Raw genomic sequence first — 12,420 nt, 5'->3', positions numbered from 1 at the left:
TCGTATCAGTTAGAGTGGGGCAGGAAAAAATCACAATGGTGGAATGTCATGAGTTAAGGCTATTTTCACTTCTTTTGTGTGCCTTCAGTTGCTTCAGGCCATCTGGATATATTCGTGCAGGTCACAGGGGATATGACGGCTTATCTTGGGCTCAGAGGCCTGACAAATATATTAATTTTTGGTGGAATGAATAATGTCCCCACCCCAAAAGATGTCCATGTCCTCATCTCTGGTACCCAAGTTTTATGGGAGTTATTAAGAAATTATTTCAGGCAGATAGAGAGGAAAGGGGGTCCTTGGGAAGGTTTTGTTTTTTTTAAAGCAACTCCAGAAATGTTTCTTGTCTAGTAGGAAAGCCCTGGCTCTTAGAGCCAGGCTGGCAAGCTTTGATATGCAAACTCTGGCCATTAGAAACTGGGTCTACCCAAACATGGCTATTCCCACTTTCTTCTTCCTTGCCCCAACATGTGCCTGGCAACATGGCTGCCCCTACGTATCCCCATGTGTGTAGAACATTATGGTGCCCTAAATTTGCATATCAAAAGGCTAGGGTGGGATGGCCAGTTTTTTCTCAGGCTATGTGAATAACATGCCTGGTCAAACCAAGCCCCTGAGCCCTATGCAAATCAGATACCACCTCCTCCAGCCTCCTCATGTAAGAGCCACTTTTCCACCACACGTGGAGTTTTCTCTTTGTTGGAATCCCCTGTCCTTCTGTCTCTGTACAGGGGAGCTGTTTAGCTGTTTTCTTCTTTCCTTCTTGCGTATTAAACTTTTATCTCCTTAAAACCACACCACATGTTTCCGTGGCGTTTTATCTAAAGCAGTGTGAGACCAAGAACCCTAGTGTTCCTCCAGTCATTGGGGCCATATCATAAGGATTCTACCTTACATAGCAAAAAATAACCTAGACAGATGTAAGACTTTGCGAATAATAAACCTGGTTATCCAGATGAAATCAATATAATCACAAAGGTCCTTAAAATAGAGGAGGAGGCTGGCAGTCAGAGAGGAGCTGGGACAATGGGGAGGGATGTGGTTTGAGGAGGGAAGGGGCCATGGAACCAGAAATGTGGGAGCACCGGGAAGATAAGAAGCAGAGGATCCAGTTCTCTCCTCTGGAGCCTCCAGAAGGATTACAGCCCTACTGACACCTTAGCATTAGCTCAGTGAGACTTCTGACCCCCAGAACTACAGGGTAATACATTTATGTTGTGTGAAACCAATAAGACTGTGGCAATTTAAACAGCAGCGTTGGAAACTAATGCAAGGGGAAGAAATGTCTTTCAGCTCCCTGAGCACATGGCTGTCCTCTATTCTTGGAAATATTTCACCTTATTATCTGGTGTCAGTTATGAAAAGAGACAGAGTAAATTTTTTTCTGAGAGAAGAGCTAGCACAAGAATTCTTTTTAGCTAGTAAATCTCTTGGGAAAATCCCATGATTATCTCTTATATGATCTGGGTATCACAGAGTTTAGGGGTCAGATCTCATAGCACATGATAGGAGGAAGAGGCGTTTGTTTGTTGATTTGTTTTTCATATTAGGAGGGAAAATTAGATTTTCAGGACACAATCTGAGAGGGACAGACTGAGTCAGAGCTATTGTAAGAGAAAGAGGAGATGTGGAAGGAGTCAGGGCAATGAAACACGTGTCGCAGCTCCCAAATCTAAAATAAAGTCATTGATTTTCAAATGTGAAGCAAAGCTCTTCACCTTCCATCCTCTTAGGTAGTATCATATTCTACCCAGAGTCCCTGCCCCTCCTTCACCCCCCTGACATTGCACTGTGGAGCTAATCACATGTGCCCTTAATCCCTGCTCCTGTCCCAGGCTGGGAGAGACTCACTGTCCTCACCATGCCCAGCAGGATAGAGCTGGTGCCCTAGGCACCAAAGGAGAAGAGGATGGTTTCTGTGCAGGAGATAAGAGCTTTACCGCACTTTACATTTCACTATAATTCTAAGTAAAGTTTTGTGGAGAGAAGAGAACATATGGGCAACTTTATCTGGTGGGGTTGGAAGAAGCCAGGCTCTGAGAATGACAATGAATTCACATGTCTAATTTTCCAGATGCCAAATGCTAGCTTTAGTAATTGTGGAAATGTGGACTTTGAGTTTAAGAACTAGACAGACTTAAGGTATTGCAATAAACGAGGAGACATTTGGAATAGGGTCCTTAGCCCAGGGCTAAGATCAGGCTGGCAGTGCCTGAGAGCTGCCAGGCACTGGCCCTGGGCTGTGGAGGGAGCAGCTGCTCTCCTGAGCCACAGGGCTGAGGACCTGGGAGGAACCACAGACCCTGGCCACAGGGCTGCCTGGCAGGTGCTTCAGGGAAGGAAACTGCTCAGAAATTCAGGGGAGCTGCATTGAGCATATATCCCCCACCCTGGCAAGAGTGAAAATCTCAGAGACCCAGACCTTAGGGCTGGCGTTGGGTCCCTGGGCTGGCTGCTGTTAGCTCTGTCCTCCCTGGGGCTGAATGACTGGGACCCTGCTGGAGCCAAAGACGGACAGTCAGCAAATGTCCTTAAAGTCTTTACTCAGCCAGACCCTGTTCTGCTTGGAAAGAAAAGAAACACACGCTACACAAATAAACATAAAATTATGTGTATCTGTAATATGAATTTCTATTGTAAACTTTACATATTGAATACATATTTAAGAAACAAGTTGTATTTATATATTTGTATATACTATGTATATATGAATAAATATATGATGCACCTTTATATATAAAGAGATATAATTTTGATTGCTTGTATAAGGTGTAGCTTTAAAATTTAATAAATTGAACGTGGACATTGAAAACAAGCACTGGGTGCACCACCTCATGGCCCCTTCCTCACTCCAGGACCTGAGGGTCGTAAAGCTCAGGACCCTCTTCCATGAGCCCCCTGAGCCGAGAGCAGTGAGCTGCCCATTGCTGAGGATCTTGAGTGACCTGAGTGACCTGAGGAGCATCTGTGGAATCACAGAGCAGCAGATGCTCAGGAGATGGATAGTGGGTCTGGGCCCCGATTGGAGGAATGTTTTGTCCTCAGAGCTCAGCATAGACAAGTCCTCCTCTGGTCATTTCTGTCAAACAAAACAGCACATGTAGCTCAGAGGCTGCATGATCACAGGATGAAGCCTCTCCATGGCTCATTCCCAGCTCCCTCTCTGACTGGGCTGATGTGGGATCTCTCTGCCCAGCTTTGATGGCTCACCAGCTGCTGGGACTCTGTTGACAATGGCCTATGTCTGCCCCATGCACAAGCTTCTCAATAGTTGCTATTTTACCTTCTGGTCTCCAATAACCACAACTTGCCAACCATGACCCTTCCACAAAGATTCATGGACAGGGGTCAGAACTATGGGTTCAGCAATGTGCTGGGGCATATATGTAAGAGAAACAAGGCTTGGACATGTCTGAAGTGAGGATGAATTTTCATCATGAATTGGGAGTAGGAGGTGGGAGAAAACATCCTGACATGCTCCATGCAGTGATGCCCACAACATACACTAGAGGTGCCCATAGAGGAGGTGGGAAGGGGGTGTGAGGCAAAGAGGAGATGTGAATACAGAGGTGTCCCCCAGCCTGTTCCCCTGAGAAGATTTCAGACACTGAGTAGCCCCTGGGCACTTTGAAAGACCGAGGAGAAGGGATCACATAAGGCCAAGAATTTGATAACAGCCTGGGCTATACAGGCAGACCCCATGTCTACAACACACACACACACACACACACACACACACACAATTTGTTAAAATGTGTGAACAATAACATCACAAAGTGATTATGTATGAACATTTCCTCAGAAATTTAGAAAACGAAGCAATGTCCTCTGAGCTAACAATACTATGATAAATATGTTAATTTTTAAACTATATTTACTACATATATAGTAAATACAGAAAACATAAAATCGTCTATCTAAACATTTCTAAGAGTGGAGTTAAATGGCATTAAATATATTCACATTGTTCTGCTATTGTTACTGATACTAAATCCAGAACCATTTTCATCTGATAAAAATTAACATCTATACCTTTTAAACAGTACTCCCCCCATTTCCTCTATCCCTACCCCCAGCAACCTCCATTCCAGTTCTGTCTCTATGTCAGTGACATCTTTGAAGCAGGTTCATTGTGCACTGGTTACCGACATACTTGTGTGTGGGGAATAGAACACCGGCCACAGCAGGTTACATTAAGGGGGTTTATTATATACAGATAAGCAGCAAGGGAACACAAAAGTCTTGGACTTATTATGGGTCAGTCCCCCAAGGCACAGGAAAGCTATGTGCAGCTGATGGAGTCGGCTATGTATACCCCACATGCACCACAGCTAGGAACCCAGGAAAGCAGCCACTCTGGGTTTTATATCCACAGGTAACAAGACACACAGGGCTGAAGTGCTGATGGACATTCTATTCTATGGGAAACTGGTATAGAGCACAGGTAAGCTTTTCTGGCCAGTTCCTTTCTATCTTAGGATGTTACAATTCCAGCACATTCTACAATTATTCTTGAGAACTCTTAAAATAAGCAAGAAAGTGGAGAGAACTAAGTCAGTCCAGGGTCATTGGAGAACTGTCTTGCAGTTACCCTACCACCTAGACATCCCCCTTAGCAAAGCTAGCATATTTCATATGATGACCAACATCCCCTGAACTGGAGGCGGAAGTTTATCTTCTCAGATTGATGAAGCACCTTGACTTACACAATCTCAATTCAAATTATTAAGCCATAGCGAGAGTACATTTCAGTGTGCCATGAAAAGCTAGTACCACTGGTAGGAGGATAAGACCCCCCAAAAGCAGTGACTAAGATGTTAAGAGGTGAAAGAGGGATATTTTAGATGCCCCATTAGCTGCAGCCATTGAGCCTGCTTTATGATTGCCCCTACTTGTATTTCTAGGATACCTGAGGTGTTTATCCAGGTATAGCAGGCAGTGTTGGGTGTTGGTAATTGCATGGAAAGTCCATTGATTTCCACGAGAATGTGCCCATTATCATGTTGACTGTGCAGTGAGGTTGTTTCTTGGTCAGAGTTAAGTCTCATGGAATATCCAAAAACATGACATAAATTCCTCTCAAGGGTGGCCATGGTAGCCCCAGCATGTAATTGAGTGACATACATTTAGCTGTCCAGGAAGCAAGCTATTGCCATAGTCCTTTTCTCCACACATGAGATCCTTTAATAGTTCAGTCACTCTGTTGCTGTTTTTCTGACCAGATGGCTGGGTTGTTGGCAATGGCCCATGATTTAGTGGAAACGGAGCAAAATATAGTGTTAGGGGCAGCCTGCACGGCTACTATCATTGCATGTAGTTTGTCCCATTGGGCAGAATGGCCATGTTCAGTGTCAGTCAAAAGATGCCATCCCCTGGCTGGACGGTGGCCACACCCAGTGGACACACTGGCATGTGTTTTGTACAATCATCAAGGCCCCGTGCCATACTGACATAGGCATGTCTCTGAATCTTTGGTTCTATGTTACCAAAGGAGAAACTAAATTGTCCCCTATAGACATTTGTTCCCTTCTAGCAAGCTTGCCATTTGTTCATGGGGCACATGGGTCCTGTGGGATCCTGGTTAGGGATGATTCTGACTGTATGATTTCCATTTAATGATTTGGATCTGTTGGGCCTGTCCAGTTTTATTGATTGTGTTTGTAGGTACCAAAGTGAGAATGGTTAGTTAAGGTAGCAGCATCCTGCCTGGTGCTCTAGCTCTGAGATACTCAGCACCTATCAGTTTCCTACAGTAAGCGAGGAGCTGCCATTCAAAAGAGGCACAACTGGTGGTTGCTGCAGGAAACTTTTGTATCCAAAGTCTGAGTCTGGTGCACCCAGTGACACTAGAATCACCTGACATCAGACATTAGTCTGAGCCCTGATGTGTGGTACAATGTGAAGGGTTCAGGAGGGGTCATTCTTCTTGGCGAATTAGGTGTTCAGAAGAGCCAATAGCACTCTAAGTCTCCACTGGGGGAAACTCATATTATTGAGTCCCCACAGGGACCGCCATAACATTGGTTCATGAGATTCCCTGGGAAAGCTGGGAGACGTGACTGACTGAAGTCCATGTGTTGAATCATCCTCATTATTAAAAGCCCCTGCTCATTAATGGCATTTCGATTAATATCTACTTGGAAAGTATTTTTTCTTTTGGGATTCTGGCTCATTTTTAAAACATCTAGTCATAGCTCTTACAGAATGACTTTGTCTGTAATCATCTGGTTGCATTTCTTTTAAGGCCTGATGATGTGTCAAAACCAACAGCCAATATTATTAAAATGTTGTTCTCTTTGCAATGTGATCATCAGATGTAGGCCTTTCAGTTTACCCACTGTTATGATTTTTACATTTCCAGGGCTTCTGTGACAATGGCACTGATGTGACTCCATCCAGCATCCATCGTTGTGAGAACTCTGTTGGGCATATCATCATTGTGGACATGAACATAATGGAGACTTTCATAGGATGCAATGGTTAATATTCAACATTAGTCAAAATTTCTTCTAGTCACACCCTTGGAGCTCTACTGAGTTGGAAAATATTTTCGGGTAGGGACAATCATTTGGTAGAGTTTTAAAAATAAACACTATCAATACATTTTCTGTAGCAAGAGTATGAACTATGTGTGGTCCAGAATACAATTTTTTATGGAATATAACAAAAATTATTTAAATGTATTCAATTTAGATAATAATTTTACAAATAGGCATATATTGGATATATAATAGAATAAACACACTTAAGTATGAGTCCTATATATATAGCCAACATTTTATTAAATAATATATTCATTTGTATGTATCTTACATACATGTATGCACATTTTTCCATACATATGGTAAATTTTAATTTTTTATTTAAATATTAGTTTTAATTTTGTCATTGATTTTCTCTTAATAAGTTTATAATTTGAAGATGCATTCTGTTTTCTGGGAGGAGCACCAGAGATTCCTGCTTCTAATATCAGCCTTCATGACTACTATATCCTTGGCTTTGAAAGGTTGTATTGTGAAAATTAATCTTAGGAATTCGGTCATTCTTGTCATACCCAATAGAGCAAAGAAACCAGAGGGGAAAGGCACTCAGGGTGCAAAACTTTGTTTCTAGAATGCAATTGAAATAGGCCCTATTATCCATGGAACTAATGTTTATGTTTTTTTAAAGAAACATAGAAATTGATCCTCCCAGTCTTCAAACTCAAGATAGTTACATCTGTCTTATCTGAGTTTTGTTTGTTTGTTTGTTTTTTCAGTAAACCAATGAACAGACCTCCCAGATACTATCAAGGAGCTGAAACTTACATATCACTGAATCAGGAGACTGAGACATCAGACCGTTCACCCATTATGATTGCCTCACTGACCTCCTGCTTCCTGTTGACCAAATTATCTTTCTTACCCCTGGCTAATTCCTGTTTTCCCACATTTCTTCCCTGCTATATAAACTCCTAATTTCAGTTGGTCAGGGAGACACATTTGAGAATGGTGTCGCATCTCCTTGGCTGCAGCATCTGATTAAAGCCTGTTCCTTGGCAATACTTGTTGTCTTAGTGATTGGCTTTCTGTGGGGTGAGCTACAGGGTCTTCACTGAATCCCTGGCATTTCAGCAACAAAATTCTCTGCAACCTTCACTGCTTTGGCTTATTGTAACCTGAAATCAAATTTGTCCACAACTTCTGAGATAACTTGATATAATTCTAGGATTCACTTTGTCCACCATTGCTGCCCAGTCTGAGCTTGCCAGCTCCCAACCCTTCCTAGTGCCAATGAACTTTCTCAAAGAGCCACAGGTAACATTTTCCCTTTTTCATAAAATGCTAATTTTCTCTTCGTTCTTCCAATATCTCGAAGACCACTGAGTTTTCCTGCATGTCCCACTTGGCAAATATTTCTTTGCAAATAAAACATTAAATTTAGAGATTCATCTCTACATTTTATTTCGACTTTAGTAGTTTACTTTAATTCTCTGTATTAAGACAATTCCTGCTTAGAATATCTATAGCGGCTTCTTCTGTGTTATATGAATTCCAGCTGAAGCCATAAACTAGACTCCTCAGGTGTCATGATCTCTGTATTTATCAAATCAGGAGAGGCATTGCTATGTCTGTGCACTTGGGGCTGAGAAAGAGAAAAGAATTAGGGTGCAGAGGTGACTTCATGTCCCCCTCTACCAACACCATCGGAGTGTGACTGCATCTGAGCAGCACTCTCAGCCAATGGAGGCATCAGGAGGAGCAGCTGGGGCAGCCCAGCCTCACACGTCTGCTTCCCTGGGGGTTTATGTTCGGGTGAGTAACACTGTGGGAGGGACACTGTTAGCCTGTTGACAATAGTAAGTTGCAAAATCTTCAGGCCGCAGGCTGCTGATGGTGAGAGTGTAATCTGTCCCAGATCCACTGCCACTGAACCTTGATGGGACCCCACTTTGCAAACTGGATGCCTTATAGATCAGGAGCTTAGGGGCTTTCCCTGGTTTCTGCTGATACCAGGCTAACCAGCTGCTAATACCCTGGCTTGCCTGACAATTGACGGTGACTCTGTCTCCTACATATGCAGACATGGAAGATGGAGGCTGGGTCATCTGGATGTCACATCTGGAACCTGAGATTGGAAACATAAAAACAAATGTCCAAACAATTAATCATGTTGTAAGAGAATTTCCCTGAACAGTAAAGTAGTACTGAGCACCCTGGGCTGAGTAAACTGCTAGTGTTCTCCTTCCTTACCTGGGAGCCAGAGCAGCAGGAGCCCCAGGAGCCCCAGGAGCTGAGCGGGGACCCTCATGTCCATGCTGTGTCCTGACTGCGTCTGATTCCTGCACAAAGTGTGACCAGCCTATTAAGAAGTCTTCAGGGAAGGAGGGTGTGTTCTGGGAATATGCAAATGAGCAGAGGATGGGGCAGGCTGGGCACAGCTGCAGGGCTGGCTCATCTCAGTAACTCAGCACCAGCTCGGTGTCCACAGGTATCTCAGGTAAGACCAGGGTAGCACAAATTTGTCTGCAGAGAATGTGTTTCTACTGGGAACTATTTTGTTATGAGTAACATTTTTTGGTTTCTTTTTGACAATTTGAAATATTCCTCAGGAGTCGATGGAGTAATGTATTTCGTTGGTGTATGGGGATTATTTAGGAGAATATTGTTGTTTGTAGGAAACACATAGTAAAATGTTAGACGGTACAATTCTCAAGTCTTCAAAAGAATCTTATATGATTCCGGTTAGGGAAGGGGGTATTTGTCATATACATGCAACATTTCTGTGAATTTAACATTGTTCCTATGTAAAAAATTAAAAATAAAATTTATTGACATGATGCTACATACATTTGTTAAGTATCAGGTAATGGTGTTATGCCATTGTTCTTACCAGTATGAGATCAAACTATGTACTATAGATACAGAAAGATGATACCGTGTTTTCTCGATGCATGCAGCAGTCACAGATCCACAATTATCAAGAGCGACAGGTCTCTATAGTACTCAGACACTAAATGGGCTGCACCTTATTCTTGTTTTGGGCACCTTCATAGTCTACCTTCTTTTCTGCCATTGAGTATTATTTCCCAAAGTTCATCTCTCTTAGTGAGGGTGACCACTACATGGAGCATGTCCCTGCCATGCACCATCAATGACACTTTTCTCTTTCACTTTTTATCAGTAATTGGGGAAATCATCCTGACCCAGACACCAGCCTCCTTGTTAACAGCTTTAGGAAAGAGACACTGAATCTCTTATCAAGCAGTTGCCCATGTACATGGAGAAATCACTTGGATCCAGATGAAGCTGGACAGGGATTTGTACTCGTTATGTCTCATATCTCTAATGTGCCCAAAAATGTCCCAGCCTGACTCAGTAGCAGGGAAAGTGGATCCAACTACATCAGCATCAGTGGGCTGCAGCCTAGGGCTCCATAAAATTTTACTGATGCCTGACTAGGGGAGCCAAATCACAGTGCTGTAGCCCGTGCATGAACCTTCCTGCTGCTTTTTAAGCTGCCTGAATTTTAAGAGAACTCGCTTATATTGGGAGAAAGGAAGAAAGCTCCATTTGTCCTCTAAACGTTTGCTGAAAATGAATGGACAAAAGAAAGATTAATAAGAGAAAAGGCAAACAAAATTCATCTGAAGTGCAGCAGAATAACATAGCAGGGTGATTACCCAGATAACTCAGTGGGATCCAGTTGTTTATAATTCTTTTCTAAAGAAGAGGGAATTGAGAAGTGTAGGCAACCTGGAGAGAATAGATGAGAACAGAAGTGCATCCTCAAAAGAACAGGTAATAGCCTGTCTGGATAAAGCATCAACTTCAGTCTCTCTTTTTAGATTCCTCTTTTGTGTTAATATTCCCTGATGTAAAAATTCTCAGGAAGAATTTTCTTGGCAATTGGTTTCCTTCTGGAGAATCTGCTATTACGCAGATAAGGGACATTTAGGAAAAGTCCTTTGGTGCATTTGGTGCTTTCTAAATGCCTTTGGTTTTACATAATCATCATACCAATGCAGCATAGTTTGAGATGTTATTTTCTGGATTCCTTTACTTGCAATCCAGCTGCCAAGATCCTGTTCCAAAGAGATGCAGCTACAGATTGAATGAGCAGTTGACCCCTCCCTGAACAACGTGGAGGTTGGGGCACTGACCCTGGGTGCAGATGAAAACCTGTGTAGAACTTTTGCATTTCTAACTCCAGGCATCATCTTGAAAGCGGAGAAAGCAGACCTTAACCTGCCCATGTCTTGATCTTAAATTTCCCATTCTCCAGAAGTGTGAGAAAATAAATTCCTTATGAATTACACAGTGACAACGAATCTGTTATAGCAGCTTGAAATAGAACAAGAGAGACAGCTCACAATCAGTGAGGACACAATGAGGTGTATACATACTCCAACTTCCTCATCTCTCAGGTGGAATAGCCCAGAGGAATTTAGTCCATGTTTCCACATGTGGTTGATCTTTGGTTATCCTGAGTCAGATAGGTTGTTGATGTGTCTTTTACCATTCATCTTCTGTTCTCTTCTTCACTTTCCTCCTTTCCTCCCAGTGTAAATTTGCTGCCTAAACAGGAATCCTCATTGAGGGTGGACCCAAACTAAGATAGTAAAAAAAAAAAAAAAATTGTTAATCTTTTGTAAGAGGGGTATTTCTCATCTGAATTCTGATAATTTCTTTTTCTTTGACATGTAGGAATATTCAGGAAGCACTTAATTTTTTTTTTTAACCAATCTGTTTTACATTCAATTTGTGAACTGATTTTGTTTTTCTCTGTGTTAAAACCAAAAATTAAGTTGTAAGCCACCAACCTGCTGAATGGACTCCTCTTCTGGCAGAGAGCACTTCAAAGAAATCTGAAAAACTAGGTTAGGCCATGATTGGCAGGTGGGTTTAGATGTACCTCATTATACTCTCCTCCCTTTGGAGTTCAGACACAACTGACCAGCATTATCATTACAACAGAGATCTTTGGACTGACAAAACAGACGCTTTGTAGCAATAAGATACCATATTCCAACATGACAGATAATAGGCCCTGGAGAAAATCTAAATATTTTACCCTAAAAATATTTCTTCATCATATTCTGAAGTGGTTCTGCAAAGCTACTTGTTGTGGGGGAAATTTGCATTCTATAGAGAATCTCCTCCCCTTACTAAGTCTTTTTTAGAGTCTGACATTTTTTAAAGCTCTGATAAGCAACATTCACCTTGTACTTTATCTGTTACTGATAGGATTCATCTACATGACGAGAACCTTGGCTTCCACACCCCCTTTTCTACACTCAAGCATTTCTTTATGATGAATTCAACTCTTTAGGCAGAGTAACTCTTTCAACCAGTAGCCAGTAAGGAAAGCTTTGAATCCACCTATGACCTGGAAGCCCCTGCTTCAAGCTACCCCACCTTTCCAGGACAAACTAATGTATATCTTATATGTATTGATTTACGTCTTTCCCTGTATTTCTGTGTTTCCCTAAAGTGCATAAAACCAATGTGTAATCCAACCGCCTTGGGCACATGTTTACAGGACCTTCTAAGGCTGTGTCACAGGCCACAAGCCTTATCTTTGGCAAAATAACCCTGTGAATTGATTGAGACCTTTCTCAGATACTGTTTTGTTTATACTGGGTCACAAAATTTAAAAATCCTCTAAAAGTATCTACACATCAATAAATCTACATTACAGACAGTGGAGTGAGCATACCCCAACAGATAAAACTCACAAGTTAGAGGAACCTGAGTCTAAGATTTTGTCCACCTCCCTTGATTCATAAAAATACTTCGTGATTTTTTAAATTTTACTTTAGAGAAGGACAATTTTGGGGAATATGTTTATGGTCGGTGGAATGAATAATGTCCCACCGCAAAAGATGTCCATGTCCTCGTCTCTGGAACCCAAGTGTTATAGGAGTTTTTAAGAAATTATTTT

At 42.1% G+C, this 12,420-nt stretch overlaps 1 protein-coding gene and 1 gene segment (V, D, J or C); both read right to left on the bottom strand.

Moving 5' to 3' along the window:
- Nucleotides 1-12,420, bottom strand: part of LOC129026546 (immunoglobulin kappa light chain) — a 412,603-nt gene that overhangs the window by 358,544 nt on the left and 41,639 nt on the right. The gene's annotated exons all lie outside the window — the stretch shown is intronic.
- Nucleotides 8,282-8,793, bottom strand: LOC134737571 (immunoglobulin kappa variable 1-12-like). The segment is given in 2 exon segments: nt 8,282-8,604; nt 8,730-8,793. Coding segments are annotated over 2 exon segments (387 nt in total).

The sequence above is a fragment of the Pongo pygmaeus genome, chromosome 12 (assembly GCF_028885625.2).
Source record: "Pongo pygmaeus isolate AG05252 chromosome 12, NHGRI_mPonPyg2-v2.0_pri, whole genome shotgun sequence".
Lineage (NCBI taxonomy): Eukaryota > Metazoa > Chordata > Mammalia > Primates > Hominidae > Pongo > Pongo pygmaeus.
The sequence above is the reverse complement of the archived record's forward strand: the minus strand, read 5'-3'. Positions and strand labels throughout refer to the sequence as shown.